General features: G+C 39.6%; 2 protein-coding genes across 2 annotated transcripts in view; one reads left to right on the top strand and one right to left on the bottom strand.

Annotated features, from left to right (window-relative positions):
* Positions 1–12416, top strand: part of LOC124140868 (fatty acid 2-hydroxylase-like) — a 36456-nt gene extending 24040 nt beyond the window's left edge. Inside the window, exons 3-6 of the mRNA XM_046508675.2 lie at positions 865–1117; positions 2894–3060; positions 4545–4794; positions 6235–12416. Coding sequence (XP_046364631.2) covers positions 865–1117; positions 2894–3060; positions 4545–4794; positions 6235–6293 — 729 coding nt within the window. The 3' untranslated portion in view covers positions 6294–12416. The remainder of the gene's footprint in view (positions 1–864; positions 1118–2893; positions 3061–4544; positions 4795–6234) is intronic.
* An 856-nt stretch (positions 12417–13272) lies between these two features.
* Positions 13273–13854, bottom strand: LOC125381123 (splicing factor 3A subunit 2-like). The gene has a single exon (XM_048397351.1). It carries the CDS (start codon positions 13852–13854, stop codon positions 13273–13275), a length of 582 nt encoding a protein of 193 aa, XP_048253308.1.
* Positions 13855–16471: the final 2617 nt, after the last annotated feature.

Below are 16471 nucleotides of genomic sequence, written 5' to 3' on the forward strand. Positions count from 1 at the left end.
TTAATACATTGATATCAGAATCTATGATGACATCCATACCAGTAAGTGAAAAGCTTTCAGGAATCCCAGCTATTTGGCTTCCTAAATAAACTTTTGACTTAAGATAATCAAATAATTATACAAGGTCAACGTCAGGGAATAAACAGTCTCGATTATCAGACCAGACAGATTCAATTTGGTTTAAAAGGCAAAATAATGTCAAAAATTATATGAATGGGTCACTGCAAATCGTGATGACAACAGACATTCCCAAAAAGGAAAGCATGTCCTGCCCTACCGCCAGCACCCACCGTTCATGCAATTTGTGTAAGAAAATATGCTTTATTGCCTGACACCTCACAACAAACCAGACAATCAAGTGATGGACAAGAAATCCCGTCCCACAATAATGCACTCACTTAGTGACTTACCCTTCTGAAACCAAAACCAAAAACAAAAACAATGAAAATATGGCAGATGTCATGTTTAGGATACATGTATTCATTCCCTGACAACTAGTTATCAAATCATTGTTTTGTGAAGTAGATACAGTTGAAGTAATGTGTGACTCACTGACTGAATGTCGCAAGTCAGCAATATTCCAGATATATTATTGTGGCATGTGAATATTTTAAGGTTTTGATTTAGCTTCTTTCAAAATTACGTTGGCTTCTAAGATATTGCTTTGGCTACAGGAAAATAAAGTTGAGAACCATATGGCCGTGAAAATTACCTTCTTTCAAAATTGCAATTGCTTCTTAGTTATTGCTTTGGCTATACTACAGGGAAATGAAGTTAAGGGCCATATGGCTGTGAAAAAATCAATCTTCAACATCTGTATGGAGAAAATGGGTTTTTACTCTACTGAATGTGTTTTTGATTCAGACAGACCCTGTGGATTGGAAGAAACCAGTTCTACCACAGATTCCCAAGCTGGGAGAGCAGTACTTTGAGTGGGCACACCAACCGACAGATTTACCCCTGCGCCTGTTCCACTCGGACTTCGTGGAGTACTTCTCCAAGTGTTCCTGGTGGATGGTGCCTATGTATTGGGTGCCCGCCATGCTGGCCATGATCTACACGGCCTACACCGGACTCAGCGAACACCCCGATCTGTGGCTGCCATGGATGGCGGGAGGTTGGTTGGGAGACATATTGTTTTATCAGTTCCTGTTGGCGTCAGCATTGGCGTTGGTATCAGCATTCCCATCCTATTCCGAGCCATAACGTGAAACCCGTTCACAATGTTTTTCAACAAAACTTTCCAAATGCATTTCTCATCAGCTTAACTGGTGCCTTTTGCTATTTTGAAATTGTTCTAACTTTTATTTTATTTTATGTTACCATGGAAACAGTTTCGACTTAGTCTCAAATAAGGGAAGGGTTTGTTCCCGGACCGAACCATGAAAACCATTCCACATATTTCAACTTTCCATATGCTGTGCTCATCAGCTGAACGGGTGAATTTTGCTATTTTAACATTTTTCTAAATTTTATTTTCCATGGAAACAATTTTGACTTAATCTTACATGAGAGACTACTGCTTTATAAATGCATTAAACAGAATCTGTAAGGGTATTTATTTTGCTGTGGTTGTTTTTTGGATTTGGAAAAACATTTATAATAACAACTTGAAAGAATGTAACGAAGAGAGGAGATATCTTTATAATGAGTAACAACACATTCTAGTTGTATTACACCACAATCACAGCGGACTCTAAATAACTGTCTGGACTTGACAAATCAGTGGTTGGTATCATGTAAAGTGACACTATGAAGTAAATCATCAAGACTGACCACCTGATCGATTAAGTCCCACATTGCAACAAGGATCGGTTACTGGGAACCTATTCTAACCTTGAATCCCCACAGGGGGTTGTTGTCTCTGTTTTAAAAACATTCAGGGGGCACGGGTGGCCCAGTCGTCTAAGGCGCCGGGATTCGCTGTGCAGAGTTGCGTCCCTTGGGCACGCCAGAAACCTAGGATTGTGGGTTCGAATCCCGGTTCGCCCCGATTATGTTTCTAGGTTTGTCAGCACCATACCCGTGCTCATGGGTTTCACCGAAGTGGTAAACGTCTAAGACCTGCATCACTTCGGGCTTCCCTCCCACATGAAGCTGACACGCCGCGATATAACTGGAATAATGTTAAAAGCGGCGTTAAACCCAACTCACTCACTCACTCACTCAAACACATTCAAGGTCAAGGTCACTCAGTGGTAAGCAGACGTCTCCCAAAAAGTGAAAATATGCACAATATCATGAGTATTAATGATTTACCGGTATGACTTTCTGTTTGAAAGTTGTACTGCATTGGGAATGTTTGAGGTCATTTGTCAACTGGTGAAATCAAAATGGTTCAGGATACATGTTTCTGAAGGGAAAGTTTGGGGGACACTCAGTATATGGTGGGGTTGGTGCTGCTTCTGTTTTGCATGTAATGTAAACACTTGTTTAGCTATCAATTTTATGTCAGGGGCACAGATGGCCCAACTGTCTAATTCTCAACAATTTGCTGTTAAGAGTTCGTACTGCTGCGTCCCTTGGCTTTGCCTGTGATCGTGGGTTTTAAATCCCAGATTGTCCCTGATTATGTTTCTAGGTTTTTCAGCACTATACCCATGCTTCTAGGTTTCACCGAAGTGGTATATGTCTTAGACCTGCAAAGCTTCAGGTTTTTTCTTCCCTTTAAGCTGAGGTCCTATGATGTCACAGAGCATGCAAAACACTTTAAATCCCCCACACTCATGTGTAAACCAGTTGAGCTACACCTCCTCTGGCTCTTGAATCTCTTTATTACCATTCAGTAGTCTTGCTATGATCTTTCCAAGTTGAAACCTATGTGTTTTAATTTCTCATTGAAAAGGTTTGTGTTTATTTGCAACTTGCTTCCATTTCTGTACATTTATTGTAGGTATTGAGATCAACGTGTCCCGGATGCCATATCTCTTTCTCCTGGGTGCTTTGTCATGGACACTGCTGGAATATGTAATTCATCGCTGGGTGTTTCATCTCAAACCACCCACACAGTATCCCATCATCCTCCAGCTGCACTTCTTGTTGCATGGGCAGCACCATAAGGTAGGACCCAAAGGAATGAGTAGTGGAAGTGGTGGGAGCTGTAGCTGTAGCAGTAGTTTTAGCTGTAGCAGTAACTGTAGTTGTGGCAGTAGCTGTAGCAGTAGTTTTAGCTGTAGCAGTAACTGTAGTTGTGGCTGTAGCTGTAGCAGTAGTTTTAGCTGTAGCAGTAACTGTAGTTGTGGCTGTAGCTGTAGCAGTAGTTTTAGCTGTAGCAGTAACTGTAGTTGTGGCAGTAGCTGTAGCTGTGGCTGTAGTTGTGGCAGTAGCTGTAGCAGTAACTGTAGTAGTGGCAGTAGCTGTAGCTGAAGATGTTGCATTAGCTGTAGTTGTGGCTGTAGCAGTAGCTGTGGAAGTGGTAATGGGCCTTGTGGTAGTGGCTGTTATAGTAGCTGTGGCAGTAGCTGTGGAAGTGGTAGTTGGCCTTGTGGCAGTGGCTCGATAGTAGCTGTGGCAGTGGCTGTGGAAGTAGTTGTGGGCCTTGTGGCAGTGGCTGTGATAGTAGCTGTGGCAGTAGCTGTGGAAGTAGTTGTGAGCCTTCTGGCATTGGCTGTGATAGTAGCTGTGGCAGTAGCTGTGGAAGTGGTAGTTGGCCTTGTGGCAGTAGCTGTGATAGTGGCTGTGGAAGTGGTAGTTGGCCTTGTAGCAGTGGCTGTGGAAGTGGTAGTTGGCCTTGTAGCAGTGGCTGTGGAAGTGGTAGTTGGCCTTGCGGCAGTGGCTGTGATAGTAGCTGTGGCAGTGGCTGTGGAAGTGGTAGTTGGCCTTGTGGCAGTAGCTGTGATAGTAGCTGTGGAAGTGGTTGTGGGCCTTGTGGCAGTAGCTGTGATAGTAGCTGTGGCTGTGGAAGTGGTTGTGGGCCTTCTGGCAGTAGCTGTGATAGTAGCTGTGGAAATGGTTGTGGGCCTTGTGGCAGTGGCTGTGATAGTAGCTGTGGCAGTGGCTGTGGAAGTGGTAGTTGGCCTTGTGGCAGTAGCTGTGATAGTAGCTGTGGAAGTGGTTGTGGGCCTTGTAGCAGTAGCTGTGATAGTAGCTGTGGCTGTGGAAGTGGTTGTGGGCCTTCTGGCAGTAGCTGTGATAGTAGCTGTGGAAATGGTTGTGGGCCTTGTGGCAGTGGCTGTGATAGTAGCTGTGGCAGTAGCTGTAGAAATGGTTGTGGAACCTAAAGAAATAAGTAGTAGAAGTGGTACTTGATGTTGCCCTGCCTGGTGCTTGTCATTAAGGGGCTAAGACAAGGACTGGTCAGCCCGTAGTCAGTACACTGTGTCTGAGTGGGGTATCGAAGGTAAACTGCAGCATGCTATCTCAGTGGGCTTAGTATTATGAACCAGCGTTAGTGTGGAATAGTACAAGCAGAGACACATATATGCACACTCGCAGGTGATTGCATGTCACCATATATAAGTGCAATAATCTTGATCGCGACGTTAACCTATTTGACCTCACCTGATTCTACAATACTTCAACATGAGATCCATTGTTCCTTGTAGGCACCCATGGAGAAGGGTCGACTAGTATTTCCGCTGGTGCCAGCAAACATCTTGGCAGTAATAATGTACTCTCTCGTGCGTCTGGTGTGTCCGCGGCTGATGACGCTGTCCGTCATCTCAGGGACTGTGCTGGGCTATATGACGTATGACCTCATCCACTACTACCTACATCATGGTTCACCATCCCTCACGTACTTCAAGAACCTCAAGCGATACCATGTCAAACACCATTTTGAACAACAGCATAAAGGTAAAGTGGTTGTGTACATGCAGGGGTTTTACACAACAGCGAAATGTGCGTCCAATATGCACAAATGTATAGAAAAGAACTATATTCAATCCCGAGTTACGCATTACATTCATTGTATCAAATTCTTGTTTGATTGCATGTAGTTGTATCCCAGTTGCATGGATCAATGCTCGTTATGTCAATCCATTGTCTGGTCCAGACTCAAGTTTTTACCCATTCTTACCTTAAAACGTGACTATGCTTGTCGTAAGGGCGACTAATGGGATTGGGTGGTCAGACTCACTGACTTGGTTGATGCATGTCGTCGTATCCCAATTGCGTGGATAGATGCTTGATTATCTGGTCCAGATTCGATTTTTCAAAGACCGTCGTCTGGACTATTGCTGAGTGTGGTGCTAGACAATAAACAGAAAAAAAAAGATGCGGGCATGCAAAATTCTGAGCTCAAGATAAAGTATCTGCGTAAAATATGCATTAGATAAACTGAAATATGCAGACAAATCAAATCCTAGCGTATCAAATACACAACTACTATAAATACACTATTGAAATAAAATTAATGCATATATTCAAGCTTTTAGATAAAACTATTGCATAAATTACAACTGCGAAATTCACTTACTGACAGTTACATTCGGAAAAGCTAGTGTGACAAACATACTGAAAATGCCAATTGAAAAGCACATCCTGCCTAGTCAATGTACATGTTATATGTTAAACAGTCGCTGATTGGAGATAAAGAAAATAACGCATTTCTTATTGCAAACCAAAATGGCTTTCCGGAGAGGGAGCCACATGCAGATGCAGACAGAATTACTATTCATACAGTTCTAAATAGTTTGCAGGGATTGTTACGAAACAGGTTTTCAAGTTAAAATACCCTATTTAAATACCCTCTAAGAATTGCTGATACCCAATAAAAATCAACCCCCCTGGATAAAATAATTAAATAATCAAAAGCTTATCTATAGCTCTGCAGCCTTGCAAACTTGCAAACTTGCAACATTTAGGTGATATTCATGTCACAAGATATGTCATATAGTGCAAATATTGCTGAGTGGGTGCTTAACACCAAATTCACAGACAACTTAGAAACACAGTGTCTTTCAGGTTGGCTGAAAGAAGTTCCAGCTTTAGGTGTCAATTCACTTGAGTGAAATATTAATTTTCTGTTTCAGGTTGGTTGGTTGGTTGGTTTGTTGTTTAACACCGCACTTAACGGCGGTCTATAAATAATCGAGTCTGGACCAGACAATCCAGTGATTAATATCATGAGCATCGATCCACGCAATTGGGATCAATGACATGCATCATGGGTTGCTGCATGTCATCATGGGTTGCTGAAGACCTATTCTAACCTGGATCTTCACGGGTCTCTGTTTTAGGATACATATGGCACTTCATAACTAATTACATAATATATTTTTCTGAATGTTGCAGGTTTTGGAATATCCAGTAAACTGTGGGATTATCCGTTCAATACACTCATAACAGAGTGACCTTCACCTTGCCCTTGCCACACATTCTTTCACTGAGGAAGACCAGGAAGGACACAGAGGCTATCCCATCAGCCCTTGCAACAGGAAGCCCTTCTGTTCTGTCAGTCCGGCCAGTCGTGTGTCTTTGAGTGTAGACTTTCACAAACATACCCTGATGGCGCTAATTCCGTCGTACTGAAGAACTGAGTTTCTCCAATTATAATAAACAGATTTATTGTTTTTTTGCTATATTTGTGTACTTAGTTTTAGTGTGATAGGCATCAATGTGTTTCCGATGCTTAAGAGCTTAAGATTCTGTAATTATTATCGCATAGGCAGAAGAATTGTATGTATGTATTCAACATTGATGCATGTTTAGACAATATTATCAAGAGTTGTTTTTTAAGTGGTACGATATATTTGTGAGTTTGTTTAGAATTCCATTTAAATGAAATGACAAGATCAAAAAATTGTGATAAGAATGTGGTTACTTATGTATATTTGTTAACAAACCCGTTCCTATAAAAAAATTGATGATGAAAAGAGGTCCTAATGTTAATCAGAACATTGTGATATGTAATTCATATGTATACTGTTGCATATTATTATGATCCTATTTGTCATTTTGTACCGTTACAGCCCCTTAATGTTCTTTCGTGCACCTTAGGATGTGCATATAGGAGGGGGTAAGGTGCACCAGTGTGCATTGTGGACGAAAATACATAGTCGACGCTATGCATGATTTTGTCAGGTTTCTTCAGTCCTTGCAGTATATCCATGAAGCTATTCAGATTTTCCATTTTTCACACCAAGATTTGTAAATGTCACGAAATATCTGCAGTCTGTCAATCTTACATTTTCAGTTTATATATAGTAATGTGTGATAGAGAGAGATTAATGAGACAGAAAGAAATCCTGTTTTTGTTGTGTATATAATGGCTATGTATATATTATTAGCAAGCACATAAGCAGATGCATGACTACTGTATGAGCGCCTGTAAACCCACCAGAAGCTGGGATTAAGCTGTCAAGCTGTAGGCAGTGTGTGGCTTGAATGGCCAAGTTCAGATATATTTTCATTCTGCTGAAGAGGTATTTTTGCAGAGTTTGTACAGTAGAGTTATTTTTCAAAACTTCCTGTATCAGTGTGCCATTTTGGATATTGTTATTTCTTATTTTGAATTTCTTTGTTGATGTTTCTGTTTAGTTGTCTCCTTAATAGGGATTGAAAGGCGTGAGGAAGTCCCAGAATGTGTGTGTCCTCCAGTGTCTTTTGCTCAAGATACAGGAGCTGCAGGTTCTGAGAGGAAAAAGATATGATCGTATTCTTACAGTTTTGTACCATCATTAGGTTTCCAGATATATTTTGTACCGTTTCTAGAGTTCCCCGAAGCCAAGTTGAAAATGGTTCCTCATAGTCTTAGCACTGCGATCTTCATAAGTCTATGGGAGTTACGACAAATGAAGTGCTGTGATCACTGTTTGGTCCTGTTCCACAAAGCAATCGTAGTGGCAAAATCTTCATAAGTCCGTGTTTAAGTATGAGTGTTAAGTTTGTGTTAAACTATTCTAGCACTATGATTATTTCGTGTGATGGGCCCTTGGACCTGTTCCACAAAGTGATGTTAGCGCTAAGGTGATCCTAACTCCCATACTTTAACGCTGACTTACAACATTTGTAGTGCTACGATCGCTTTGTGGAATGAACTTGTGGAAATCAAGGGGGCTGATATAAAATCTGTTTCAAAATGAAGTTTTAGGTTATGGAGGGGCATAATATGACATGATTTTATTCAGGAAATGTTAAACACAAAATGTTGATACTTGCGTTTCGTTGATAATTTGTTGAGGAATGTAAATCTTGTAAATATGGTTTGCATTTGGATGTTTCCATTTTTTAGTACTTTGACTGTTGACTGAAATCCAGTCATGCAAGCTGTAAATTACATCATTGTCATTCTGTGAGTTACATTAGGCTGTGTTCGTAGAGAGAACCTCTACGTCAAGTCTAGATACATGTACATTATCAAGGTTGATATGTGTAAAATATTTGTTGAGCATTGTGCAGTGTCAAATGATGTTTGAAGTTGAAAATTAACAGCTTGTTGGGGAATGTCTTCAGTGTGACTTACCTTGTGTATGCTCATTTGTACAGAATTTTAATCTTTGTTAATCCTTTTCGCCATATTCAGTATTTTGCAGGGAAGGCCAGAAGTCCTTTTGCAGTGCTTTAGGATGGTTAGCCTCAGTTCAGCCAGACCTTTTTCTTTTCTTTTTGGTTTACGGATTTCTGGCCATAAAATTCAGGTCGGTAGTTCTAAAAAACTATTTTATTTTTCGACCCCTCGAAATGTTAGGTAGGTTGGACATTTTTTAGGGGGTGAAAAATAAGTTGGGCAGCAGTTTTTAGGCTAGAATTTCAACAGGTTTTAATTATGGTATTTTAAATAATTTATTTATATTGATAGCCACAGTAATTGCATTTGGATTTTTAACATTTTAATTGTTTCGGGTCTGCGGAATATTAACCCCACTACTTTTCATTTATTTTTTATTCGTTCACTTTTCCAATTGAATCTGCAAATTTGTAAACCAAGAAGATCTGGCCTTATTCATGTTATTCAGTGCAATGGTTTTGTTGATAACCACATATATAACATTACATAATCAGGTATCACCTTAGCGTGACTGATTGTAGGAGTGTTACAAACTATTGTAGGAGTGTTACAAGGCATGTCTGTGTATGGCAAATCAGTAGGGGCCTATTCATGGTGTTTTCTAGATTGTGGAAACTTATTATTTACTTAGAAGATCATCCTAATTCCTCTCAAGCATGCATTGATATCCCTTCTTCAAATCGTTAGGGATCGTGACAATTTTGGGGACACACAATTCCATAAAACTATCCTCCCAAATATTCATAATCCCTATCCGGTTGGGGTTTTTTTTCAGTGTATAAACTATTTGAGGAAACAGCACAGAGAATCCTTGTCACTTGTACCTAATATTACCCTTGTGTTTCCCATTGCTCAATCCCCAGATGCCACCTAAATCTTAGCAACCTGTTACCATGGATACTAGAGCTAACTGTGTAATGCATGGGGACCTCTTGCCAGTATCCTGACAATATTTACTCTTGTCACAACATCGGGACATTCGTGCCCTCGTTCCAGAAAATACTGCTGGCCGAATAGCTTAAGTGGTATGCTTTATCCTTTTATCCTATATCATCCTCGACTATCCAGGGAATATTATTCTGTTCTGAGATATACCCTGGTTCAATCGCCAGCACATCCTGTTACCATGGAGAGTAGAGTTTCTGTGTGTGATTACTTCATGTACAAGATGACCTTGATCTCTGTAAGAATGCAGGTATCCTGCCCATGTAATAGATATAGGTACCTGAGTAATGCATTGGGATCCTCTTGCCAGTATCCTGACAATAATGACTCTTGCCACTAGTATCAAACATGTGTGAGATTGAATTCCGGCCTGTGATTGGCTTCTCCCTGTTCTGTCATTTTAGGTAAAACAAAATTACTGAAAATTAGGTACATTGAAAATCTCGCTAAAATCTCAAAATCTACATATCGGTTGTATTAACTTAAAGAATTGAATTTCAAAAATAGCATATGGGTGATCATGGGTATCATTAAATCTGAATTGTTAATTCTGAAATGTCACTGATAAGCGTAGAACATTTTGGAAAATACACGAAAGCCGAAGTGAACTTTCTTCCATATTGGATAGTGCTTATGAAATCACATTTCATGTATGCCGGTTATGAGACGCCTATTGCCTAACGTTTATTTCAAACTAAGCTGTGATACATACATCCCTGAATTCCTCCCAAGTTTTAGAATGAAATGACAAATGGTCCTCGTCACCAATACAAATTATCGAGATGAAATCAAGCGAAATAAGTTAGATGTGAAAAGTCGTATGCTCTATCCTCTTATCCTATATCATCCTTGACTATCTAGGGAATTACATATTTATTCTATATGACATATACCCTATAATGATTCGTCACCATATATTTAAAGTCTCTGTCTCTCTTATTAACTCTGTTCGAAATTACTTTTATGAGTTTGAAATAAACAACCAATCAGAATGTCCCTTCTGAACACAAGTTTAGCATTTCCAAAATCGTGATCTTGTAGCAGCGAGCGAGCAGTCAATATATTTAATCAAATCAGATTACCATTATAAGGAAACGTTGGTCTTGGAAAATAATGTACTAAGACTTGATAAGGGAAGTCCTTATGTTACTAGACATCTTCCTGAAGCAAGGGAGTTAACTGACTGAAAAAGTCCAGTTTCCACCCTTTATCGTAATAGAATGGCAATATAATCCACCTGATAATGGAGAATGGCTAATACTGTGAAATACCTCCTTGATGTTAAGTGTTAGTAGTCCCTTTGAGTCAGAATTGTCAGTATCATTAGAAACATTGAGTTTCTGTAATATGGAATATTTAGTTGTTGAAAGTTGCTTCCATTTGCACGAGATACCAAGATGAAGCTAGTAAGCTGAAACAGATCCTGTGCTGATATTGTTTCCTAGCAGTGTGTAACTGTACTTTGTTTATCCCTGTATCTAGAGCAACATACAATCGCTACTTTGTCGTGCATGACAGCTGAGATTAGTGACAAGTGACAATTGTTCAACCATACTGAATAACAAGTGATTGAAAATGGTATGTTTAGAAAAAAACTTTGAAACTTCCAAAGTATTGGAAGATGGGATACAACAAGCTGTACCTGTTTGCACAAAGACTGAGTTGATAAAAAAGACTAGAGAGAGGCACAAGTCGCCATTCGGCTGGTCTTTGAATGAAATTGAGCAAAGATCGATCCAAGTTGATAAATTATACACAAGTCGCCATCGGCTTTTCTCGGAATGAAATTGTGCAAAGATCGATCCAAGTTGATATATTTGACACAAAAGCGCACAAGTCGTCATTCGGCTTGTCTCGGAATGAAATTGTGCAAAGATTGAAGTTGATAAATTAGACATGGGAGGGCACAAGTCGGCTTGTCTTTGAATGACATGAGTGGTCACGGATAAATAGCTGGAGTCGTTGCTTGCTCGGTACATTTGTTGTATATATTGTTTACTCAGAATCGTACCCATACTGTTAACTTGTGAAATCAAATTGTTGGGTAGTCGATTTTCTTTCATGTTCAGAGCCCATCTACATGTTTGATGTTATCTTATTTATCTGGGGCGGTTGAGTAGCCTTGTGGTTAAAGCGTTCACATGTTACGCTGAGGACCAAGGTTCGATTTCCGACATGGGTACAATGTGTGAAGCCCATTTCTGGTGTCCTTGTCGTGATATTGCTGGAAGATTGCGGCGTAAAACCGAACTCACTCACACTTATTTATCCCGCGAAACATGCCCCACCATTAGTATGAAATGTGTCAATTCCGTTTATGATTCATCCCACTTCATGACTGAAATGGCAAACCTCTGAGGCGCCGTTATACCGTTATGCTTTAACTATATGTAATCATTTCAGTGTTGCAGCTTCATCAGTTACCATGGTTACAGGTTATGTAATATATGGTAATGTTTTTGCTTTGGATAGAAAATGGATTGGAGAAATATGTTCATTTTACATCAACAAATATGGCCGACCTATAGGCTGCGTAGATTTCGCTTCCTGAGCACAACTGTGTATTTCACGCATGGACACTGCATATCTGGAGCTCTGCTTTGTATTTTATTGCCCTCTGTTGGCAGTTTTTCGATAGTTTCGACACAGTTATATCTTATATTGTGGAGAATATATCAAATTGCCAAGAGGCATTGCACACAACCGGACATGTCATAGTGGCGGGGGATATGAGTATTTCATGCTTGTTATTACTATTATTGCTTTCATGTTGGATAGATTGTTTTCCAATAACATCGTGACCGTTTCACGGTCTGTTTGCAAAGTAATAAAAGTTAAAACCTTGTAGGTGGAATAATTTATTATTACTATTATTGCTTTCATGTTGGATAGATTGTTTTCCAATAACATCGTGACCGTTTCACGGTCTGTTTGCAAAATAATAAAAGTTAAAACCTTGTAGGTGGAATAATTGATTATTTATTTCTAAAGTTATTAATTCATAAACAAATTCATTCCCTCCTCACCTTTTGAAAAACAAAATTGATGAAAATGTAATAATGTCCAAAGTTAATTAACTTAGAAATAAGATCCCCAACATCGCTTTTGAAAAATGGAATAATTACTGCATTTGAATGAAATTGTAATAACTTATTATCTATTTAAAGGTACCGTTACATAGAAAAAAATGAATCCTACATTATTCTTGAAAATAGATGGATGAAATTGTGATGATAATTGTTGTGATTATGATTATTAATTACATTAGTAAGATATTCTGGACATGTTTTGTTTTGAGGATATGCTGCAGGTGCCTGTGATGAAGATGTTTCCTCCCACATATCGCATACACATGGGTTACACATTTGCATGGTTGTGACGAGGGATTGTTTGTTGTTTTTCAAGGTCATCTCTTTGTATGCTTTTGAGAGAGAAGGTTGTTAAATATTGATTGTTTATGGGTCTAATTTATGTTGTGATGCTTCATTCCGTAGTTGTCACCATTGTTCATGATTTATTTATTTCATAATTTTTTCAGTTTATTCAATTTCATGTTCATATTTTTGTCTCTGTTAAGTTCCCTGATTACTTGTTGCTATTTTTTTGCTTTAATGTTTTATATAGTGATTGGTCAATCTAATGTGCAAAGATTCTTCATACTCTCATACCGGTGCAATCAGTGAGGATGCTAACTTTGTCTGGTCAGAAGGTTGTAAGGCACTGGTTTATAATAGGGGTGATTCTTTAAGTCAAATCAAAATGAACGGGTGTTTCCGGTCTCCAAACTGATCCAGATGTTTCTGTTAATGTGTAAACTTGTCATTGCTTGGAATTGATTGATTGTATATTACTTACATATTAATCTGTGTTTCCAAGCTTCAACTTAAGATGTCGAGGCTTGGCTGTGGTGTATCAAGGCCTGGCTGTGGTGTGTCTAGGCTTGGCTGTAGCATGTCGAGGCCTGGCTGTGGTGTTTCTAGGCTTGGCTGTGGTGTGTCGAGGCCTGGCTGTGGTGTATCAAGGCCTGGCTGTGGTGTGTCTAGGCTTGGCTGTAGCATGTCGAGGCCTGGCTGTGGTGTGTCGAGGCCTGGATGTGGTGTGTCGAGGCCTGGCTGTGGTGTGTCTAGGCCTGCCTGTGGTGTGTCAAGGCCTGGCTGTGGTGTGTCTAGGCTTGGCTGTAGCATGTCGAGGCCTGGCTGTGGTGTGTCAAGGCCTGCCTGTGGTGTGTCGAGGCCTGGCTGTGGTGTGTCTAGGCTTGGCTGTAGCATGTCGAGGCCTGGCTGTGGTGTTTCGAGGCCTTGCTGTAGTATGTCGAGGCCTGGCTGTGGTGTGTCAAGGCCTGCCTGTGGTATGTCGAGGCCTGGCTGTGGTGTGTCGGGGCCTGGCGGTTGTCTGTCAGCATAATAGGGTATGGCATTTAGATTTTGCTTCTCTTGTAAAATGTTTTTCACTGTGTTCATTTAAAGGTGATTCTTGCAGATTATACACTGACATGGACATTGTTGGCAAGATGGTGTTGAGTCCATATACTTTGCTATTTTGTTAATGTGAGAAGAGATAGGATTCTGCGCTAGGACTTCCTTCCACAGGGTGACCTGAGACAGTTATTCCATGCTATGGTGTGAGAGGTACAACAGTTGTCCGCCTAAGATCATTATGAAGAAATTCAAATGGTCTTGAGCATTTTGAATAAAGTCAAGTTCACAAAATGAACCAACATGGTTTGAACAGATTATATGTTCAATTATGAAAATAGATTGGGTACATGTTAGAAGACCCTATCCAAAACTATTAACAGTTGAGGAAAGACAGAAAGCTCAGAGGAGAGAAATCTGTTTCCTATATGCTGGAATAAATACTTCGTCCTCTGGTTTCCACCCCAAATTATTTTGTTTTAAGTCGTTCACAGACATTTTGGTTGTTCTATAAAATAATGCATTTTGGGTCCACCTCAGCATAGTATTAAATGTTCGGTCCGAAGATCAGTGTGCGCATCTTAATCCAGCCAGTCAGGAGACTTTGTTTGTACCTAACACAAAAACTACTAAGATGTGTCCAAAACCATAAAAGTGTGTATGTTATTTGTTTAATTTGCACACCAAAAGATCAAATAGCTGAAATAAACACTGAGTTTACTTGCAAAACTGACAATGTCTGTGATGAAATAACCAAGCTCTTTGAAAAACGAGAATAATGCATGACACAATATTTTGGAGGACACATCTTTGTATTTTTCCTTGGGTGTATAATGTCCCCATGCTGCAGTGTATTCAATGTTACCTTGAACATTCTTCTGGTAGATTGTTCTGATGTCGAACCCATGTTCGGTTGCCTCTCATTTTCTCCAAGTTGAAGGGGACCAAGGGGAGATAATCCATGTTTACAGATGTGATATGACCAGTGGAGACAGATTAAGCACTGAATAACTGCAAGACAATGAGAGCCAACTGTCATGGGCGGTATGTATCATGCTTTACCTTATAAATAATCAAACTTATCAGTTGGATGTTTAAAAAATTTCTGACAGTATGTTTAACTTGAAATGGCCAACTGAATACCGGTAATTCATTTTGAGGATGGTCCATAAGCACTAATTTCATACTTCTTGTTACCATATGGTTTGGAGGTGCCACCAAAATCCTGTATTCATCAATGCCACATGTCTATTTCTTGTTAATTCTAAATCATATTTTTGTCTGGTTATATAAATATATATGTATTATATATGTATACATCTTGGGTTTATATAGATATATAGCTCTATCTCTACACTGTCTGATACTTTACATATCATGTTGTGATGTTCTCATTTCTTTGTGTATTTAATATATCATGACTATGCCCCTATTATTCAAGTTGCTTTTGCACATAAAGACGGTGTTCTGTGTTTTACCATGAACCAATATTTTCTAAACTCATTTTGAACATGTTGAAAACGCGAAAGCCATATGTCTCTAATTAATATGTTAAGAGTTTTAATGATAAAGCAATGTCATCATATCATACCGGAAAGCTTATTTGTTTCTGTACAATTATATTTTCATGTACAGTGAAACCCTGTTAATCTGGACAACACTGTAATCTGGACAATACTTCAATCTGGACTACACTGTATTCTGGACGACACTGTAATCTGGACAACTCTGTAATCTGGATGACACTGTAATCTGGACAACTCTGTAATCTGGATGACACTGTAATCTGGACAACACTGTAATCTGGACAACTCTGTAATCTGGATGACACTGTAATCTGGACAACACTGTAATCTGGACAACACTGTAACCTGGATGACACTGTTATCTGGATAACACTGTTGTCTGGATGACACTGTAATCTGGACAACACTAATCTGGACAACACTGTAATCTGGACAACTCTGTAATCTGGATGACACTGTAATCTGGACAACACTGTAATCTGGACAACACTGTAATGTGGACGACACTGTTATCTGGATAACACTGTTGTCTGGACAACACTGTAATCTGGACAACTCTGTAATCTGGATGACACTGTAATCTGGACAACTCTGTAATCTGGATGACACTGTAATCTGGACAACACTGTAATCTGGACAACACTGTAACCTGGATGACACTGTTATCTGGATAACACTGTTGTCTGGATGACACTGTAATCTGGACAACACTAATCTGGACAACACTGTAATCTGGACAACTCTGTAATCTGGATGACACTGTAATCTGGACAACACTGTAATCTGGACAACACTGTAACCTGGATGACACTGTTATCTGGATAACACTGTTGTCTGGATGACACTGTAATCTGGACAACACTAATCTGGACAACACTGTAATCTGGATGACACTGTAATCTGGACAACACTAATCTGGACAACTCTGTAATGTGGACGACACTGTTATCTGGACAACACTGTCATCTTGACAACACTGTAATCTGGACAACACTGTAATCTGGATGACACTGTTCCAGATAAACTATCCTGATTACCCCGTTGCCAGTTAAACCCTGTACTTGAGTTATGTCCATCTTTCATATGTACCGATGGGTAGACATTTCCAACAGTTGACATCCTTAGATGGTGTTTCC

Source organism: Haliotis rufescens, unplaced genomic scaffold, assembly GCF_023055435.1.
Source record: "Haliotis rufescens isolate VD_foot unplaced genomic scaffold, xgHalRufe1.0.p SCAF_17, whole genome shotgun sequence".
In the NCBI taxonomy this organism is placed as follows: domain Eukaryota; kingdom Metazoa; phylum Mollusca; class Gastropoda; order Lepetellida; family Haliotidae; genus Haliotis; species Haliotis rufescens.

What these genes read in the sequence shown, in the direction of transcription:
- LOC125381123 (XM_048397351.1), bottom strand. Translation starts at nt 13,854, where the DNA reads ATGAACACAGTGAAAAACATTTTACAAGAGAAGCAAAATCTAAATGCC.